The sequence below is a fragment of the Pristis pectinata genome, chromosome 1, assembly GCF_009764475.1.
Source record: "Pristis pectinata isolate sPriPec2 chromosome 1, sPriPec2.1.pri, whole genome shotgun sequence".
Taxonomy (NCBI): domain Eukaryota; kingdom Metazoa; phylum Chordata; class Chondrichthyes; order Rhinopristiformes; family Pristidae; genus Pristis; species Pristis pectinata.
The window spans coordinates 38,344,526-38,366,163 of NC_067405.1; the positions used below are offsets into that span (position 1 = coordinate 38,344,526).

A 21,638-nucleotide genomic window follows, 5' to 3' on the forward strand; every position below is an offset into this window, starting at 1 on the left:
AGACGACACAAAGATTGGAGTTGTGGACAGCGCAGAGGGCTGTCGAAGGATACAGCAGAATATAGATCAGTTACACAGGTGTGGGTTGGAGAAATGACAGATGGAGTTTATCCAAGCAAGTGTGAGGTGTTGCACTCTAGGAGGTCTAATGTGAGGGGAAAGTGTACAGTTAATAGCAGGACCCTTAACAGCACTGATGTGCAGAACGATCTTGGGGTCCAAGACCATAGCTCACTAAAAGTGGCCCGCGCAAGTAGATAGGGGTGGTAAAGAAGGCCGTGGCATACTTGCCTTTGGTTGGGGCACTGAGTATAAGAGAAAGGAGTCATGTTGCAGCTAAATAAAACTTTGGTTAGGCCCACACTTGGAGTATTGTGTGCAGTTCTGGTCATCACAAAAGAATGTGGAGTCTTTGGAAAGGTGCAGAGGAGGTTACCAGGATGCTGCCTGGATTAGAGGGCATGAACTATAAGGAGAGGTTGGACAAACTTGGATTATTTTCTCTGGAATGTTGGAGGCTAAAGGGAGTACTTGATAGAAGTGTTTATTAGATTGAGAGGCATAGATAGAGTAGATGGCCAGTATCTTTTTCCCAGGGTAGAAATGTCAAGTACTACAGGACATGCATTTATGGTGCGAGGGGTAAAGTTTAAAGGAGATGTGCTGGGCAAGTTGTTAACACAGTAGTGGGTTGCCTGGAATGGGCTGCCAGGGTACTGGTGGAAGCAGATACAATAGTGGCATTTAGGAGGCTGTTAAGCACATGAATGTGTAGGGAATGGAGGCATATTGGATCATGGGACAGGCAGAAGAGATTAATTGAATTCGGCATCATGTTCAGCACAGATATTGTTGGGTTGGAGGGCCTTTTCCTGTGCTGTACAGTTATGGTCTTACTTCCAATATATAGCTGGTTACATAAACATTTTCTTAATGGAAAATCTGGCAATTCTTTGCTGTAAGGTTCTCAGCCAGCTATGATTGTTATCCTGAAGATTGGATCATACAGGGAGGGGAACAGACTTTCCTCTCCACAGCCAAGAGTTGCAGAATGCTATGTAATCCTGAATGCCTGAAGTTTCAACTTCTAATAACATATTAGTTAAAATATTCAGCCTTTTTATACCCATAGTTCTCAAAGGTGTGCAATTTCAACGAGGTCAGATTTTTTTTTTCATATCCGTTTCTATTTTATCTTGTGTTGTTGATGCCAATGTTCTCTGGTGTTCTGTATGAATTGAAAGTCACCACACAGAAGTTGATCATTTGACCCATTACATTCTCACCTACCAATGACTCAACACTGTAAAACCAGCCTTTTTAAATGTTCAGGCAGTTAGAATTCAAATACTTGAGTGCAAAAAGGACTGTGTTGCCTAAATCTTGAGGCCACTCCTGATAATGTAGCTTCTGAATTTTAAAAAAACACAAATAGCTAACCTCTCTTCATAAACCCTGGGAAAAAGATCATTTGTTAATATTTGTCTGGATTTGGGTTGGGATCGCCAGATTATATAAACTAGCATGAATAATAAAAATGCTGGGCCAAGTTAAGGATAAAAGAGCTTCTTTAAAGTTAAGGTTAAAGAGTCAGAGACAGGAAATCATGTCAAAGGGCAAACCAGATCACCAACCTTCTGAAATGGGAAGGGAATTTTGAGTTGACAGGTTAATTTTAATCAAAGAAAGAGAGAATTGGGAGAAAATAACGTTCAACTTGAAATTGCATTGAATAAATACTTCATTTTTTTAAATTTCCTTTCATCCCCATTCCCCACAGCACTTTCCTTCGTTGACAAAGTGGGTGGGTAAAGGCAATCGATTATAATGTAATGAAAGCAGGCGTTTGTAAGTATATAAAATAATATACTTTTACTGCTCGTTGCATTCCTTCCATTTATTTTACAAATTGCTTCCACAATGTCGGGGAATTGACCCATCTCATCTTCAGAAATTTTTGTAGTTTATTGAAAATTTTTCAGGTTTTATTTTATTCATCTTTGTGAGTATTTACTTCAAATGCAAGATGTCTCGTATTTATTTAATATTATCTTGTAATGGAAACATTAGCAGTTTCAACATGGAAACCCATTATTTACTATGCGACCTAGCATGTTAATTAAATACTTCACGCTGGAAACCATAAAATTTCCACATGTTGTTATTGATCCATTTGACCTCACTGAAAATGACTGGAAGTAAGAAAATTGACTATTATCCAATAACCCAATTCTGGAAGTAAATGTGAATGGATTGACATTAGTGGACGATTTATTCTTGTAACACTTATTGCTGACCTAACTAATAAAGGATGTTCAGTTGGTTGAAATACTGATCAACAATTAGTAAATGCAGTGCTCTTTACACACTTGGATCATTTTGAACACACAATCACTTTCTTTGAAAAAACTGATGCTGGAGGAACTCAGGAGGTCGGGCAGCATCCGTGGAGAAAAGCAGATGGTCAACACGCTCCTGAAGAAGGGTCCTGACCCAAAAACATTGACCGTCTGCTTTCTCCACGGATGCTGCCTGGCTCCTGAGTTCCTCCAGCATCATCTTGTATTTTCATCTCGATTCCAGCATCTGCAATCCTTTGTTTCTCACTTCCTTTGATTCATTAATTTTTCTTTTAAACAAAAAATGGATATCATTTGAAAAGCAAGGAACTGCCCTTGCTGGAAACCCAAAATAAAAACTCAATGCTAGAAATATTCAGCAAGTTGGGGAAATCTGTGGAAGAAACAGTTAACATTTTAGGTCACTGACCCTTCTTCTGCAATGTTAAATCTGTTTCTCTCTCCACACTAAATGCCCCGACCTAATTGAGATCATTTGTTCAATTTCCTTTGTGACTTCACCCACTTCCCTTGCTCTGTCCTATCTTACACTTGCCTCCTTTAAGTTCAGCTCACCCACAAGATCTCCTTGTGCTGCTTTGACCTTGTTCCCTTGAAGCTACTGACCACCAAATTTCCCATCCAGATCTTCACATTATCTGACATTTTAAATGGTTCCCTCATCAGGGACACTGACCCATTCCTTTCAAGGTTGCTGTAAGAAGAAACTGTCGCCCACCTCTTGTTTCCTTTCAATCTGTTGTTTTGTCTGTAACCCCTTCTTGCAAAGTTTTGAACGAGGAATTGATAACGAGATTGGAACTGACTTTCTGATGACTCTCTGGTTGGGTTTCCATCCCTTCCACAGTTCTAATGTGACTGTAGAAGTGATGGAACCATGTTAGTGGAGAATGTGATGCAGGGTGGTAAAGAAGTGGTCCCTGTCTGAGCTCACTGGAACAATCTTTGCATGCTTCACTCTTTAAAAACTGATTGAACTGGACCCACCTGCAGGTTCCCCTCTGAGCTGCACATCATCTAGATTTGGAATATTTTGCTGGTTCTTCATCATTTCTGGGTCAAAATCCCAGAACTCCCTGCCCAACAGCACTGTGGGAGTACGTTCATCAGAAGAATTACAGCTGTTCAAGAAGGCAGCTTACCGTCACCTTCACAAGAATGCTTAAGGATGGCAAGAAATGCTGGCCTTTCCAGCAATGCTGAGGTCCCACAACAGCGAATAACTTTTTCTAAAAACAAAATGTTATTCAATCCTATATCATTTTCAAGTTTGACAATTACCATTTGTAAAGTTACTCAACTTAACCCCTGCCTTGGTTCAGTTGGTACTGAAACCTTCTAACATTCTTCTTCCACTTCAAGATGTGATTAGTTCTGTGCTTCCAGGTTACCTTTCAATTCTGTGCCCATCATAAACTTTACCACTTACAAAGGCAACTAGCTATGAGATCACTTTACCCATATAATTACATTGATATCTGAGCTAGTTACATATCTTGGGCAGTTTAGGTGATAGCCTTGTCCAATAAAGCAGAGTTCCAAACTAATCCATGGCGTGGGTCCCTCATCAGCCTGAATCTGCAGTGATATCTTGCACAGAGGAAGATGGTTGTGATTGTTAGAGGTTAATTATCCTAGTCCCAGGACATCACTGCAGATAATTAACCTCCATCAGAGTGATGTTCAAGACCCAGCCATCTTCAGCTGTTTCATCAATGACCTTCCTTCCAGCATAAGGTCAGAAGTGGGAATATTTATTGATGATTGCACAAGCTCAATTCCATTCATAAGTCCTCAGTAAATGCCTACATGGAGCATTGCCTAGACAACATTCAAACATGGGCAGATCTGTGGCGCAAATTTCATTTACCACTTAAGTGTAAGGTAATGACCATCTTAACAAGAGAGTCTGACCATCTACCCTTGACATTGAATAGTAATGCCATCCCAGAGTCCCCCACCATTTAATATCCTGACAGTAATCATTGACCGGAAATTCAATTAGACCAGCCACATAAATTCTGTGGTGACAAGAATAGGTTAGAGATTGGATGTCCTATGGCAAGTGACTTGTCACCTGACACTCAAATGCCTTTCCACCATCTACAAGGCACAAATCAGAAGTATGGATTATTCTCTACATGCCCAGATGTGTACAGCACCAAAATAAACACTCAGGAAACTCTATCATCCAGGACAAATCAACTTGCTTAATTGGCATCCATTAACCACGCTTGACATTTCTTCCCTCCAGCACAGACGGACACAGTGACTCCAGTGGGAACTGTGTACAAGATGCTCGGACTACTCCAAACAGTACCTTCCACACCTACGCGACGTCTGTCACGAGGAAGGATAAGGGCAGCAAGCACTTTGGAACACCATGACTGCATATTTCTCTACATGTCATTTACCATTCTGTTTTGGGAAATAGATCACCTGTCTTTTGCTGGGTCTAATCCTGGGATTTTTCTCCCCAATAGCACTGTTGGAGTACTTTCATAAGAAGGCAAAATTGCCAACAGGAACAATTTGGAATGGGCAATAAGTGCTGGTCTCACCAACTATGCCCAGATCCTGAAAATGAATGTTTAAAAAATATCTGAAGTCTCCTGCCTGTATGTTATCCCTGATCAATTCTTGCTGAATTACATTGACTCCCAGACCCATAGATCCCCAAATTTTAAACATTTTCACCCTTTCGGTTTACCATCTCTGTGTTATCCTCCAGAAATACACTGAGATCTAAGTTCTTTATTCCACCTGCTCTTTGACATGCTTCCTTCCCTTTTCCCCGTCATTGGTGGTTGTAAGTCATTCACTTGTCCCATGCTATGGAATGTGTTTCTGAATCCCCAGCCATTCTACCATCTCTTTTTAAGATCCTCAAAATCCACTTCTTTGTTTTGCTTATTCTAATATCTCCCTCTTGGGCAATGTGGCCATTTTTTTCCCCTCTGTGCCACTGAAGCACTTTGTACAATTTTATGTATTAAACGTGTTTCAATCTATTATTTTCAACTTGGGAGAAAAAGGGGAAAATCTTAACCAAAAGTAGATGTCTTTTTTTATTAAACAATTATACCTTGGTACTTGTACTGTGACCTATCATATTTTCTCCCTTTTGTAGTTTGAGTCCATATGACATTTAACCACCGATTTATCTCCTTCCACAACCAGTACAGGGATTGTTGGTTTATAACCCCTTATTATGCCAGGTGGAGAGGTAAGTATTTTGTGTGTTATATCTTTATATGTATTCAAGTTACTGGTTCATTGTTCTCATTGATAGAAAATATGTTAACTTCTTTTGAAATTGTACTGCTTTAAGTGTAAATCAGTTATCCTGCTCAACCAATTGCTTCTCTGTTTTTAATTTGATTCTACCCTTGCTGCCTGAATTTCCTGAAGATAATTATTTTTGGTCACCTTTGATAACAATGTGAGAATGTGTTCATGTTTGGGCCTAAAGAAATATCAATTGAATGTGTGTGTGTTTTTGATAGTATTAGTTTGTCACTTTTCCGTTGTGTAAGGCAACATTTTAATCTGCCTTCTCCCCCCTCCTCCACTTACCAAGCCAACTCTATCCTAATTTTTTTTCAAAAGGCTTTGCAGCCTGAATTTCCTTTCATATATTAGTGCATTTGAGCTGCTGCTTTCACAGAGTCTCTGATAAAATCTGACTGAGACCTTCTTTCCTGTCTCATTGCCTTCCTGTTACTTGTCACAGAATTACATGGCATGTATGTGACACAGATCATATTGGCCCAACAAGTCCACAATATAATTTATACTCAAGATTCCTCCTGTTTTTCCTTGTCAAAATCTATTAGCATAACTCTGTATTCCTTCCTCCCTCATCATGCTTGTCTAACCTCCCCTGAAACATAATTACACTATATTTGCTTTAACCACTCCTGTGATGGAAGCTCCACATGCTCACCACTCTTTATGTAAAGTAGTTTCCTCTGAATTCCCTAATGGATGCCTCCTTTCATTATTCTCTTCTGTGGGAGTTTGCCCCCACAAATTCCTACACCATTCTTAACTCTCTCACTATTGCTAGCCAAAAGTAACTTCATTGAAGGCTCACACCTTCCATCTGCCTCAGCAATTTTTTCAAAGGGCCCAATTAAGCCCATTCCTGGCTCTTATTTTGGCATTAAAGCAATGTCATGGCCCTGCTGTTGCTGTTGGATGAATGAATGCCACAATGATGGGAGACAGGTGAGAGAATGCTCCCAGGGAATCATGGGGACTGAACAGGCTAGAGAAGAATACATGCCCAAAGGAGGCATGTCCTTGTGGCATGGGCCATGGGGCTATCCAGAGCTACAACCAGGTGCCCCTGGCAGGAAGTTGGAAAGAGGTTTTTTATAAGGATGTAAGTGCATTCTCTGCTGGCCTGCACTTTGGGGGAAACCCACAATGTGAGCAAATGTCTGTGCCAGCTCTAGCCGCTTTGCTGGGTTGGAGGAAAGTAAATGGAGATTTCTGGCCTTGAATGTGAATTTTGGGTGACCCCTCAAATTTCAACAAATGAGCAGCAAAGTGTGAGATGTGATGGAGATGATCAGCAGCAGCCTGGAATGATCCTGAGGGAGGAAACTGAGAGTTATTGTGAGCCTGATCTCTGAGAGCAAAGCGACCGAGTGGACATCAAGCTGTATTTGAGATTGAAGGAGGTCTAAGATATCTGAGACAAAGAATCTAGTTTGAGTGTTGGCCTTTTAAATGGCATGATGTCAGCAAAACATGGCTAGTAAAGCCTGGTTGTTCTGTGAGCAAGTGATATTCAATGTTTTTCAGACCGGTGAGGTGGGAAAATCTTGCTTCAGATGAACACCGGAAAATAGGAGTAGGCCACCAAGCTTCACAAGCCTGCCCCCACCATTCAATGTGATCATGGCTTTCTCTGCTGGCCTTAATTCCTCTTCTATGCCAGTTCATCATAACTCTCAGCTCCTCAATCTTTCAAATATTTAGCAATCTTCACCTTAAATATATCGAATGATCTGGCCTCCTCAAGCTTGGTGGGCAGAGAATTCCAGAAATTTACAATCCTCTGAGAGAAGAAATGTCTAAGTATCTCAGTTATTAAATGACCAACCCCTTATTTTGTCATTATGTCCCTGTGGTCATGATTCTCCCACGTGGAAACATCTCATCTACCCTATTAAGCTCCCTTAGGATCTTGTATGTATGAATAAGGTCACACCACGTTCTTCTAAACCTCTCAGGAATACAAACCTTAACTGTCTGGCCCCTCTTGATAGGACAATAGGAATTGGCCTGGTGAATCTCCTTTCAATAAATGCCTGCAAGGCTACTCTATCCCTTTTTTTTAGGTAAAGGGGGTGAAAACTGTGCACAGTACTCCAAGTGTGCTCTCACCAACACATGGTACAATTGTAACAAAACCTTCCTATTCTTAAACTTCAGCCCCTTCACACTGACGACCAACTTGCTGTTTTCCTTCCTAACTACCTGTTGGACCTGCCTACTAACTAATTGTGATTAATGCACCTAGATCCCTATGAACTTCACTCGTTTGCAGTCTCTCTCTCTCCATTAAGATAATAACACACATTCCTGTTACTGAAGTGCATGACCTTGTACTTCCCCACATTACACAAGTATTGGCCCAATCACTAAATCTATCTCTATCCTGTTGCAGAATCTCTCTCTATCCTGTCGCAAAATCATAACATCCTCATCACCACATGCCCTTCCTCTATCTCATTGGCAAACTTAGAAACCTTGTATTTCATCCATGTCATTAATGTAAATAACATACAATTCAGAGTCAAGAAACAATCTCTGGGGTACTCTACTAGTTTAATCTCTCCAACCTAAAAAGGACCCATTTACCCCAATTCACTGTTTTCTGTGACAGCCAGTTTTCAATCCATGCTAACCACACTTCCTCTAATACCTTTGGTATTGGACCAGCCTCTTGTGTGGCACCTTGTCAAATGTCTTTGAATGTACTGTTGATGTTGTTTGGAGGTGGGAGGAAGGGAGGTGGGGATTTCCACCAGTAAAAGAATGATGGGGAGACTTTTTTAAAAAAAAGTAGTCAGGAGATGTATTTCCCAAGGGGCGCCATATCATCCAGAAATGTGTGCAACATTACTCTACTCTGGGTTACTCTGATTTTTTAAAACATAGCACCATTTTGTTTTAAGGTTGTGGGAACAGATTTTCTTGTCCTTTTGTGCCTTTAAACGTTTCGGTCTTCTTCCACCCCCCCCCCCCCCCCCCCCCACAGAAATATCACGAACATATTGACTGTTTTCAGGCGTCTTCCATTTATTTGTCAAAGCTAAATATATCTTCACTGGAGCCATGGTCTCCTGAAAACCCGTGATGAAGACAGTCCATGTACAGGTGATTGGATCCCCTTTGGAGATAATGTAAGTAAAGAGAGCTGTCTTCTACATATCACTAAACTTTAGGAATAAGGAGCTGTTACTCAATGGAATCTCTAGTTTTAATGGAATTTTCATTTGGGTGTGAAAGATACTGAGAAGTGATGTTTGGGATTATGCGTCACAAAATACAGAATTAAGCAAGGAAAGGAAGATTATATGCCAGTCGTCAGGCATCAATCCAGAATGATTTGTCCTTTGTCTCTTTTATTCAATATAGTTTGGGGTGCTGATTTACTCGCGTTAGTCAAAACCCTCTCTAAGTTGGTCCCAATTTTCCTGATTTTTCTTTTATCATATGGTTGGTCTTTTATACTTTTTAATGAGATCGTCTCTCATGCATCTCCATTCACTCATACTTTACTTGTGACTTGGTCCTCTAAGAACTGTGGTTCATTGCATTGCCTCCAACAATTGAAAGAGCATACCAGACATCCAACAGCTGGCCTTTGGGGAGATGGTGTTAGCCATTGGCAAAAATGGAACAGCTAATTGCCACTTTTATTTGGTCTATTGCTGACTCTACTGGATGGGAGTCCTGAAAATCTCCATTAAAATAGAGGAAAACAGGAAAGCTGTGTTTTGTATTCCCCAAATTAAATATATTTTCTTATCCTGTTTTTATTTTCTAAATGTACTAACCTTTTCATTAGTGAAATGCAGATCACTCACAGATATCTCTAATTTAAGGTTTTGATACCAGGATTACAAACACTAGGTGCTTCTTTGTGAAAGGAGTTCTTTTCCAAAATATACATGACTCTAAATCAAAATAACCACTTCCAAAAAATGTAAATGTCTATATTTTCTAACGTTTTTTTAATTCTTTGTTCAAAACAAAAACTTTATTATTATTATTCATTATTCCCAAATGTCTTTTGAGGTAGAAGGTGAACTGACTTTTTGATTAATTGCAGTCCTTGGGTCAAGTACTCCCTCTGTATTATTGGGCAATGTGTTCCTTGATTTTAACTGCTGTGAAGATGGAGAGAAGGATGCATTTGCAAATTAAGATGTTGTGTGACTTGGAGGGGGGACCTTGCCTGCTACCCACTACTTAAAGCTCATGGGTTTGAAAAATACTTTGAAGAAACTTGGTCAAGTTGTTGCAACAAGTCTTGTTTATGGTGTGCAGTGCAGTCCTGGAGGCTTTTAATTGTTCTGGCTGGTGGAGGGTTCCCCAGTCAAACATCCTGCTTGTTGAGCTTCTTGAGTATTTTTGGAGTAGCCGATTTATATTAATGATTTTTTTAAAAATCTGATTTGATCTAGTGCTATAACTTTGTAAAGCCACGATACCTTTCATGGGGAAGCAGGACAACGTGTCTGTCAGAGCCTTGGTGGTTATTTGCCAACTATAGCCAATTCTGTAGAGCAAGGTATGTTACTCTTTCAATCATATTGTAAAATTATTTGCAAATGCAAAAGCATTGTTTTTTTTTCATTTTAAAGTAGGTTTGCAGCAATTCTTTTTTTAAAAAAAGTATTATTTTAGCAATGTAGTCAAGCATTTGGATGGCACTTGGCAGGATTTTTGTTAGGTAATTAAACAGACCTTCAGTCTGGTTGGCTTGAAGTGTGAAGTTATTGCAAACTAACTTAAATGAAGATAAAACAAAAAATAGTCATCAAATCCTTCTGAATAAGGAACCTAATGCTCATTTGACAATGCGTGATCCAGTTGTCCAGAACACCACCACGTGGAAGGTCATGTCTACGTGCAACTTATGAAGATGGCTACAGGATTCAGCCAATAAATTAAGTACTTGAAGTATATTTTTCTAAATGTAGCACTGGGAGGAGCCAAGATCCTCGTCTTTTTCCCACATTCATAAAACGTACAAAGTAGGCGTAGAACCTTCAGCCCTTTGTACTTGCTCTGCCATTCGGTGTTATAGCTGATCTAATCTTAACCTCAGCCCCACCTTCATGCCCATTCTCCATCAGTCTTGGTTTCTCTGCAGTTCAAAAATCTGTCCATCTCAGCACTGAATATATTCAAAGACTCAGCCTCCACACTTATTTTGCATTCCAAAGATTCTGAAAAGTATTTTTCCCATTATCAATTTAACATGAGTGATTGTGTGGCTAGGCACAGCCCAAACACCATCTATAAATTCGCTGATGACACTACTGTTGTTGGCAGAATCTCAGATGGTGATGAAGAGGCTTACAGGAATGAGAGAGATCAGTTCAGTGGTGTCGCAACAACAACCTTGCACTCAACATCAGCAAGACCAAGGAATTGATTGTGAACTTCAGGAAGGGGAAGTCAGGAGAACACACAACAGTCTTCATTAAGGGGTCAGCAGTGGAAAGGGTGAGCAACTTCAAGTTCCTGGGCGTCAACATCTCCAAGGATCTATCCTGGGCCCAGCACATTCATGACAAAGACATGCCAGCGGCTCTGCTTCATTAGGAGTTTGAGAAGATTTGGTATGTCACCAAAACTCTTGCAAATTTCTGCAGATGTATGGTGGAGAGCATTCTGACTGGTTGCGTCACCCGCCTGGTATGGAGGTTTCAATGTGCAGGATCAAAAAGAGGCTGCAGAGGGTTGTAGACTCAGCCAGCTCCATCACGGGCACAACCCTCCCCCTCATCTAGGACATCTTCAAGAGGCAGTGCCTGAAGAAGGCGGCAGCGACCCTCACCACTTGGGACATGCCCTCTTCACGTTACTACCATTGGGGAGGAGGTACAGGAGCTGAAAGACCCACACTCAATGTTTCAGGAACAACTTCTTCCCCCTCCTCCATCAGACTTCTGAACGTTCCATGAACCCTACCTCATTATTCTTCTTTTGTACTATTTATTTATTTCTGTAACTTAGTAATTTTTGTCTTGCACCGTACCAATGCCGCAAATCAACAAATTTCATGACATATGTTAGTGATAATAAATCTGATTCTGACCCTTATTTGAAACTATGTTCTGTTCTAGATTCCTTCACAGGGGCAAATATCCACTCAGCATCTAACTTGCCGGCTCCTATCAACTACAGCTTTGTTACTCATGCAACTTGCCTTTGACTTGTCCCTAATTACCTCATTCCTTAATCCTACCCTGCATAGCTAACCAACACTGCCTTCCCTACATCACTGCTATCCACAGTGAATCAGGTTATTATCACTGATGTATGATGTGAAATTTGTTGTTTTGCGGCAAAAGAATGTCTTTGAAGAACTTGAATCACAATGTCCCAGGTAGATTATAGAGTCATAGTCATACAGCAGAGAACGGGCCCTTCAGCCCAACTTGTCCATGCCAACCAAGTTGCCTACCTGCAGTTAGTTCTATTTGCCTGCATTTGGCCCATATTCCTCTAAACCTTTCCTATCTATGTATCTAAGTTCCTTCTGAATTGTATCCACCTCTATCACTTCCTCTGGCAGCTCATTCCACATACCCACATGGAAAAAAAACTTGTCCCTCATGCCCCCTTTAAATTTTTCCCCTTAGATTTATGTCCTCCAGTTTTAGACTCCTCTACCCTTGGGGGGGGGGGGGGGGGGGGGGGGGGGGGGGGGGGTGTTGGTGGAGGAAAAGACTGTGACCATTCACCATATCTATGCCCCTCATGGATTTTATATACATCTAAGTTCGTACCTCAGCCTGCAATGCTCCAGGGAGGAGAAAAGCCCCAGCCTTATTCAGTCTTTCCTTTATAATTCAAGCTGTCCAATCCTGGTAACATCCTTGTGAATCTTTTCTGCATCTTTTCCCACCTTGATATTCTTCCTATAGCTCGGCAACCAAACTGCACGCAATACTCCAAGTGTGATCTCGCAAACATCCTGTACAGCTGGAACATGACATCCCAACTCTTGTACTCACTACCCTGACTGATGAAGGTGAACGTGCCAAATGCCTTCTACACCACACTGTCTGTGTCACCACTTTCAGGGAACTATGTATTTGTACCCAGAGGTCTCCGTGTTCTTGCTGCTCTTCCTCTGAAATCCTTCACTTTTATTCTTTTTCCTTATCGGTTCTGCACTGTTATACTTAGATTCTGTTTGTTCAGACTTACCTGGCTAGCCTGTTGACCTTTCATTGCCTCTGGCCCAAGGCTACAGGTAGCATTACCTCATTACTCTTCTCCCAAATAAGGATATGCCTCTGATGTCATTCCTTTTACTTTTCCCTGATCAGTCCATTTCAAACCAGTTAAACCAGTTCAAGTCAGACACTGGGTTCAGGTTATTCAGTTCACGGACATAGATTATTCTTCTTATAAGCCTGCATTGATTCTTCTACCTTATCAAAGAGCATCCCACAAATAATTTCTTATTTGGAAATCATCTCTGATTTAGCAGATTATCTGTCGGCCTACATTATGTCCATTTCGATTAATCCAGCAAGAGTTAGTTCAGTAAACCAGTTCATTAAATGTTGCTCACAAGAACAGTCTCACCAAATGACAGCCTCCATTTTTTCCGTGACACGGTGAGAACCAAGACATTTTGTTTTGTCTACTTTCCCACTGTCCTTGACTTGTTCCAGATAGCTGTTTTGCAGATTTTTAATTTCTTCAGGCCAACAATATACTTACAGAATCTCTTGGGATTCTCATTTACCTTATCTGCTGAAGCTCTATCATGTTCTCTTTCTGCCCTCCTGATTTCCCTCTGAAGTATACTCGTACATTTCTTGCACTCTTCATGGGATTCACTTGATCTCAACTGCCCATATCTGACACATGCCCCCCTTTTTTCCTGACTAGATTCTCAATGTCCCTCATAAACCAGTGTTCCCTAATCCTTCCAGTCTTGCCCTTCATTCTGACAGGAATGTGCTGGCCCTGACCACCCACCACCCCCCCCACCCACCAATCTCATTTTTAGAAGCCTCCACTTGCCATTTTACAGGTCCCCAGGGGCTGGTAGCGAAATGAGAGCAAGCCTTCAGGAGCAGGCCATCAGGAAAGTGGCAGGAAAGGCACTCATTACTGTGCAGTTCAGCAGCTAGAGGGCCAGAGTAGGAGGAATGGGGAAGTATAGTTAAAATAATTCTTCATCAATGATACTGAATCGGAAGCAAACTAATTTGTATCAGTCCTTCCATGTCCTATAGGGGACATGTGCTTCATCAGCATTGGCATCAAACAGTTTTTTGTTTTGAAGTAGAGAAATGGTTTTCTCTTTGCACAGTAGTTAGTATTGCCCTGAGATTTGCCTGTATTTTCAGCAGAGATAACTGTAGCTACAAATGCACAACTATCTCTCTTGTAAGTGCCACTGATTCTCAGATGCAGTCATATGCTGGGCTGTTTGCAGCCTTGCCAGTGTTGGGATGATGAGGGGTCAGGAAAAGATTTTGCTGGAGGGCAGGCAACTGGCATTGGGGTAGCAGAGGAGCAATTGAGAGCTAAGTGAGGTCTGAACGGAAACCTTGAGCTGTCATGCTTAATGCTCATTTCGTACAGTTTTCATCTTGTACATGAGTGGCAATTATGCAGTAGGCTTTACTTTAATTCTGCAACATGTTCAAATCCAGCCAGATTAATGTATGATTATCCCCATTTCATAGTCTTATTTCCTGAAGTTCCTACATGAATTGACTTTGGCTGTATCAAGTTGCTTCCTCACCGACCCATGTTCATGATGAGGCAGTAACTGCATCCAGCTTAGTCTGCTGGCGAAAGTGAAAATTGCAACGTATCCCAGCAATGAAATCATTTCTTTCAGTGAATGTTAAAATTCTGCGACAGGATAGTGGAGCTTAATATTTTCAGGGTAGTGCAAAATAGGAATTAATGTAGTACAATTAGTTTTTTTTGCATTTGGTTCCATATTAGCAATCTCTAAGTGTCTTTAGCCATAGAATATGCAACAACTATTGTTGAAGAACAGTGTGAAGTTCTTGTGGAAGAGAAGATGAAAGCAGCTGTGGCCAGTTGAATCAGACTGCTGTTTATGATTGTAATAAAATATCCCAGCTGAAGTGAAGACACGTGGTTTGTGCAGGAGAAGAAGAGTAAAATGAACATGGGTTTATAGTGTTCCAAAAAACCTGCCTTAGGCACAGCTCATTCAAATTGAGACAACAATATTTGTAGTTTGCTTTCCAAAGTACTGAACAAATGGCTTCAGTAGAAAAATGGACAAGAATTAAAGACAACTTTCTGTATTTGGGCCCATTGAAATGATAACAATGGCTGAAAATCAATCTTGGACAGCAGGGGGCAGTCTTGGCATGAGTATTTTAGAGGTGCATTCACTTGTACACTTAGGTGTTGGGTAGTAATACTATCTCAAAATTAGTTATGCTGTCAATTGGCAAACTCAAAGTTTGGGCATGTTGCCAAATGCACCAAAACCAGTCCACATGAAAAAAACACACACTATTGATTTTGAGGGTTAAATGGAGAAGAAGAGCATGGAATACACTGTTCTCGTACTTGTCTTGTTTCTATTGACTGAAGTTCACATCTTAAATCTGTTTGCATCTTTTTATTGACAGACTATATTGTGTCTCATTTACCTTCACGCTCTCAAAAACTTTGGCTTGGTATGCAGCCTACAAGTGAATTTGGAAACAACAAATGGGTAACAGGAAGACCAGTTGATTATGCAAATTGGCTTCCTTCACTGGAAGTAGATCTGGAGCTAGATTTAGATGTAAGTAATACGTTTAATAAATTCTACGAGTTTAAAGTGGTGCTTTTCCAAAATAATGGATATATGAAGTTGAACAGTTACCTGGAAGAAATCCATAGCGCTTACAGATGTATCTCCTGAATTGCGATTGTCAATAAAGTATGTTTTGCCACTTCCAACTTCAAACTTTTAGATATATAGATATTTATTTATTAGTCACATGTGCATCAAAACACACAGTGAAATGCATCTTTTTGCGTTACTGAGAATGTGCTGGGGGCAGCCTGCAAGTATTACCACTCTTCTGGCGCCAACATAGCATGCACCCTTTTTTCTCCAAACTTTCCTGCGTCCTCACCACAAAATTCAGTGTCAGCAGTTTGCAAAGGAACATCTAAACAAGCCTGATGCATTTTGGAAACAAGTCCTGTGGACTGATGAAGTTAAAATAGAACTTTTTGGCTGCAATGAGCAAAGGTATGTTTGGAGAAAAAAAAGGTGCAGAATTTCATGAAAAGAACACCTCCAACTGTTAAGCACAGGGGGTGGATCGATCATGCTTTGGGCTTGTGTTGTAGCTAGTGGCACATGGAACACTGGTAGAGGGAAGAATGAATTCAATTAAATACCAGCAAATTCTGGAAGCAAACATCACACCGTCTGTTTTTAAAAAAAAAGCCAAGGATGAAGAGGATGGCTTCTACAACAGGATAATGATCCTAAACACACTTCAAAATCCACAATGGACTACCTCAAGAGGCACAAGCTGAAGGTTTTGCCATGGCCCTCACAATCCCCTGACCCAAACATCATCAAAAATCTGTGGATAGACCTCAAAAGAGCAGACAGCCCAAGAATCTCACAGAACTTAGAAGCCTTTTGCAAGGAAGAATGGGCAAAAATCCCCCAAACAAGAATTGAAAGACTCTTAGCTGGCTACAGAAAGTGTTTACAAGCTGTGATACTTGCCGAAGGCAGTGTTACTAAGTACTGACCATGTAGGGTGCCCAAACTTTTGCTTCAGGCCCTTTTCCGTTTTTTGTTATTTGGAAACTGTAAAAGATGGAAATAAAAAAAGTAATCTTAAAATATTAAAGAAATGTCATCTTTAACTTTATGCCTTTTGGAAATCAGGTCATCTTTTACTTGCTTAGCTATTCACAGTAACAGAAATTTTGACCAGGGGTGCCCAAACTTTTGCAAGCCACTGTATGTCTTTGGAATATGGGAGGAAACCCACGTGGACGTACGGGGAGAACATACAAACTCATTACTGTGGCAGGAATTGAACCCTGGTCACTGGCGCTGTAATAGCGTTATGCTAACCGCTTCACTACCGTGCTGGTTTTGTGCTGAATCTGCACAAATTTAATGCAAATTGTCATGACATCTATCTATATTTTAAACTCTAATCTGCCTTGTGCATTATAAAGGATTACTGTCTACATAATATTTTGTATCTTAATGGAATGAAAATGACTTACTCCATCAGACATGTCATTAAGTCGATGTGAAACATGATCAATCCATCCACATCTGTGATGTGCAGTGGTTAGGCTTCAGAGGGAGGAAGAACATACAATGTAAACAGTAAATTGTTATACTATTTATCGTATTTCATTTTTAATTGGTCAGTGTCCTGCACGGGGTAGTGTAGCAGTTGGTGTAACGCTATTACAGTGCCAGCAACCCGGGTTCAATTCCGGCCACTGTAAGGAGTTTGTATGTTCTCCCCGTGATTGCGTGGGTTTCCTTCGGGTGCTCAGGTTTCCTCCCACATTCCAAAGATGCACGAGTTAGGAAGTTGTGGGCACGCTATGTTGGCGCCGGAAGCGTGGCGACACTTGCAGGCTGCCCCCAGAACACTCTACGCAAAAGACGCATTTCGCTGTGTGTTTCAATGTACACGTGACTAATAAAGATATCTTCTGTCTTCAGTGAGGACTGCACTTTGAGTGTTTGGATGACTTGCAAAGGTTGCATACACGGAACTTCAACAATAAGATACCATTCTGAAACCCAAATGTACAAAGAAGAAAGTTGGATAAATGTTTCAGATTATGGATCTTCCACCTTTTACTGTGTTTCAGTTTTCTAGCATTGGAGTTGATTTTTCTCTTTCTGATTTTAAAAATTGGTGCAAAACTAGTTTAAGAAATAGGATTTTTTTTAAATAAAGCAACTTTAAACAAGTGAATTATTGTACAACAGAAGATCAGAAACTGATTTTTTTATAACTAAGTTATATTCCTTTATTCTGATTTTTCTGTTTTTAGATCTTTAATATAGATAAACGATGTGCTATTCTGCTGAATGAACCATACAGTTCATTTATTGGAAAGTGGGATATGGTAGTTTGTGATGATCAGCAGTTTACTGCTGTGTGCCAGAAACATAAAGGTAATTTTATTTCTTGTACAGTTCCAACCAATCTTAGATGCTTAAATATTGAATCTGTATTTTAACATGTTTTATAATTCTTGGGTGGGAATGAGGGTGGGAGTAGGATGGTGCAGTGTGGGAAGATTATATGAACATCCTTCTACAATATGTTGAGGAGAATTAAGATAAGGATTTCCTTCAAAGTAACTTTAATTGGCACACTTGCATTCAAGTCTTGGAAAGTGCAGGCAATTGTTTGACATAAACATGCTTAAATTACTGCATCTGTTACAGGTGTTGAACATGTTATAAAAGATTAATTATGTGACTGCACCTGAGCAGCATGAAGGCTGAAGCCCTCACTACCCCGACCACTAATATCCCCCAATACACTATTTCAGACTGAACCAGACAATTTGCTACCTTTGTGATCTAGTGGACCCCAAGCCAAATTTGTGAACCCATACACAGTCCAGCAAAAGGGCATCTAATATCATCTGTGTCAGCAACTGCCTCCACCTGTTGCCTCTGGAAAAACCTCAGCCACACCACTTCCTAGCCTATCCCCACTGCTGCAATTTCCACTTGACATGTTTAAATCCTCCTGATGACTCTAACTTCCACTGTTCTAGCCACGCCTCTTTGAAGCTACAATGTCTGGATGATCCACTCTTCAAATATTGCCGCCAGGCAGTAAGGTAGAAATTTCCCAGCTCCTCCTTTGACTGGAAGTAGTCAGATTATAGACCTGGGATGGGAGGGAAGCATAAAAGATAGCAAGCGAAGAGCAAAGGAAAATGGAGAGCAATGGGGGAGTCAACATAATAGTTGTTTTCATTTTGGATTGCCCTACAAGAGTTAACAAATAGTGTGAGGTCAATGCTTCCTCTGCTGCCCACTTCTTTGGTTGCTCAAAAGCACTGCAGTGAGGGCCAGTTGTTCTTTATTTGGTCAGACAGAGAGCTGGAGGTGAATTAATATACCTGATCAGATTTTAAATTCATTTAACAGTCAAAAGAATACCATGGCACAGAAATGTGTGTATTGCACATTAGGTATCTCAAATTATAATACAGGTGAATAAGACCACTGATCAGGGTGAATCATTATTGAGATAAATTGCATTTTCAACATGTTGAGAGTTTAGTTCATTAGGATCCAGTATGCAACAACATAGTTTTAAAGGTAATTTCTGAAAACTGACTAACATTGATACTGGAGCTTAGAACGTTGCTTATCACTTTGTGAGCAGTCACTGGCAATTTTTTCATATTTTCTTTTGGAAGGTTCTGTCAATGGGACAGTCACTCAAATTTTAAATGACACCTTGAATTTTCTAAACCATACTTACTTATTAATAAGGAAGAACCTAACTTGGGAAGAATCACTAACAGAATGTCAGAAGAATGGTTACAAATTGGTTAGCATCACTGAACCCTATCATCAAGCGTTCCTCACGGTTACCGTCAACACACTTGGATATCCAGTGTGGATCGGATTCTACAGCCAAGATGTGAGTTCTTATTGTGTCATTTATTTTTGTTATCCAATGGGAAAGGGAAGATGGGTTTACAGAGGCATCATTTTTTTGTGATGGACCTAGAGAATAATGAAAGCTCCTGCAATTTCAATGATGATTGATTGTTAATTGATCGGCTTCAACCAAAAAGAGCAAAAGCAAACTAATTTTTAAATCAAAACATTTATTTCCTTGGTACAGCATTAATGTTAGCAGATGTTGTGAAGCATTATTAATATGATTATTCTAATGAGTCTGGAGGAAAATTAAGGTTTCCCCAAAAACTTAAATATTATCTTCATACACAGTGGCTTCCTACTTTTTTTGGTATTTCTTGGAACCTTTGGCCAATGCTTTCTATATGCCCAAATAATTGAAAAATGATAACTCGACATGGCCTATTATTTCAGAGTATCCTTCATTGTGATGAAGCTCTGGTATACTTTACTGCTTTGTGGTTCCATAAATTACAGTTGTCGGTTTACTGCATGATGAACTCCCTTACTCAATTAGGCTATTAAAGAATGTGACTACTTGGCATTTCTTTTGAGAGATTTGTAATAAGACTGAAACTTTGGTGAATCCTCATGAGCTTCATACCTTGCAGCAGACAACTTCCATCCACACTATTTGGATCCATGAATACAAAGCTATTGTTCCACTTTCCCAACTTGCGTTCTGTTGACTGCAGATGCCCTAGTGAAGGCCTAGCATCGTATAGTTCATTCTCTACTGTTCAGTGAACCGTAGTCCAATGATTGATTTGTATTTCCAGAATTGAGGCAAACAGTAGTTGGGTGCAAGTATAAATCAATGTAACCAAGAATATGATGTTTGTGTGTCAGGTTATGTAAAATGTGGTACAAGATTTTATTTTCAATACCAGGATGGATTATACTTTCGCTGGTCTGATGGAAGACACGCAACGTATAGTCATTGGAGCACAGATAATTCAGCACCTACTGATAATTGTGTGTACATGGATGTTGATGGATACTGGAAAACCTTGGGCTGTGATTCAGTATTAAAAGGTGCTATTTGTCATCTTCAACAAAGTAAGTATCCCAGTTTTTAGAAGAAAGTATGCCAAATATTTTCAGAGGGAAAATGGGTGCCATCCTTTGGATCGGTTATTATACTCGAAATCCAGTCCATCCTGGGTGTAGCACTATTCAAGGAAAAGCTACAGAGTTCTAATGGAGTCTTAATATTTCTGATATTTATCTCTCAACTAACACCAAGATTTATCTGAACATTTATTTCTTCTGCAAATTTGCTAAGTTACAAGTAACCACTCTTAATTAATACTTAAGTGCAAAGTATCTTGGGCTATCCCGAGGACATAAAGCACACTTGACAAATGAAAATTCTTAATTCTTTCTTGGGTTCAATCAGCCAACAACAGTCAGAATAGTAGACATTGAACAATAAAAGAGATGACAAAATATAGCCAAGGATGTAATATGCAAATGTTCTGAGTCAGGATCAAAATATTGTAACAGGACAAAAGGATGGCAATGGTTTTGAAGGTGCAGCCACAGAAATCTGTTGGGACAACTGTTTCAAAATCTTCAGAATAAGAGTATTGTTCATGTTAATGGGATATTTTATCTCTGCTTTCATAATCTACTAAGGGTAAAACTAGTACCTTGCTCGTTTTAAAATATGTATTTTAATGTGACAGAAGAACAAGAACCAGAAACAACCAATACTGAAACTGTGAGATGCCCTCATAAGATTCATGGAGCATTATGGATACCATTCAGAAATAACTGTTACACCTTTCTAACTCATCCTGAGAAGCCAAGTTTTTTCCGGGAGAGCACTTTCCACGCCATGTGCAAAAATTTAGGTAAGAGCTAGGTATATAAAGTTGGAGATTTAGTGTGGTTTTGCAGGAGATATGCTAAAAATCTATTCATTTATAATTTGCATAGTTATTCAGATGTTTATTTTGAAAAATGAAGTAACCAGTTGTTTATTTAATCCCTACTTTTGCATTTTTTAATCTTTCACCTTTTCTCACAGAAGCATTTTAACCAGATAAAAAGTAGAACTTACTTAAAAAAAATCTTTGTCAAACAGATCCACATTCCAAAACATTGACTATTAGGAATGAAGAAGAAAATAACTTTATCAGCGAGCAACTTAAAATTCACAATTATCTATACAAGTGGGTGTGGCTAAATGTTATATATAATGGTAAGTAATGCATGATATCTTTCTCCTGTTATGAGGTAATAATTTGTTTCTTGTTGTTTTGATTGATTGATCTTAGTTGTCTGCATGGCTATGTGTTTTGACATACAAAGGGGCAGATTTTGCAGACAATGCCAAGCAT

At 39.8% G+C, this 21,638-nt stretch overlaps 1 protein-coding gene across 1 annotated transcript in view; it reads left to right on the forward strand.

The window, feature by feature from the left end:
• Window positions 1–21,638, forward strand: part of ly75 (lymphocyte antigen 75) — a 104,544-nt gene that overhangs the window by 63,812 nt on the left and 19,094 nt on the right. The window contains exons 21-28 of the mRNA XM_052028184.1: window positions 5,579–5,586; window positions 10,085–10,173; window positions 15,260–15,417; window positions 17,673–17,796; window positions 19,065–19,291; window positions 20,184–20,352; window positions 20,982–21,149; window positions 21,383–21,499. Coding sequence (XP_051884144.1) covers window positions 5,579–5,586; window positions 10,085–10,173; window positions 15,260–15,417; window positions 17,673–17,796; window positions 19,065–19,291; window positions 20,184–20,352; window positions 20,982–21,149; window positions 21,383–21,499 — 1,060 coding nt within the window. The remainder of the gene's footprint in view (window positions 1–5,578; window positions 5,587–10,084; window positions 10,174–15,259; window positions 15,418–17,672; window positions 17,797–19,064; window positions 19,292–20,183; window positions 20,353–20,981; window positions 21,150–21,382; window positions 21,500–21,638) is intronic.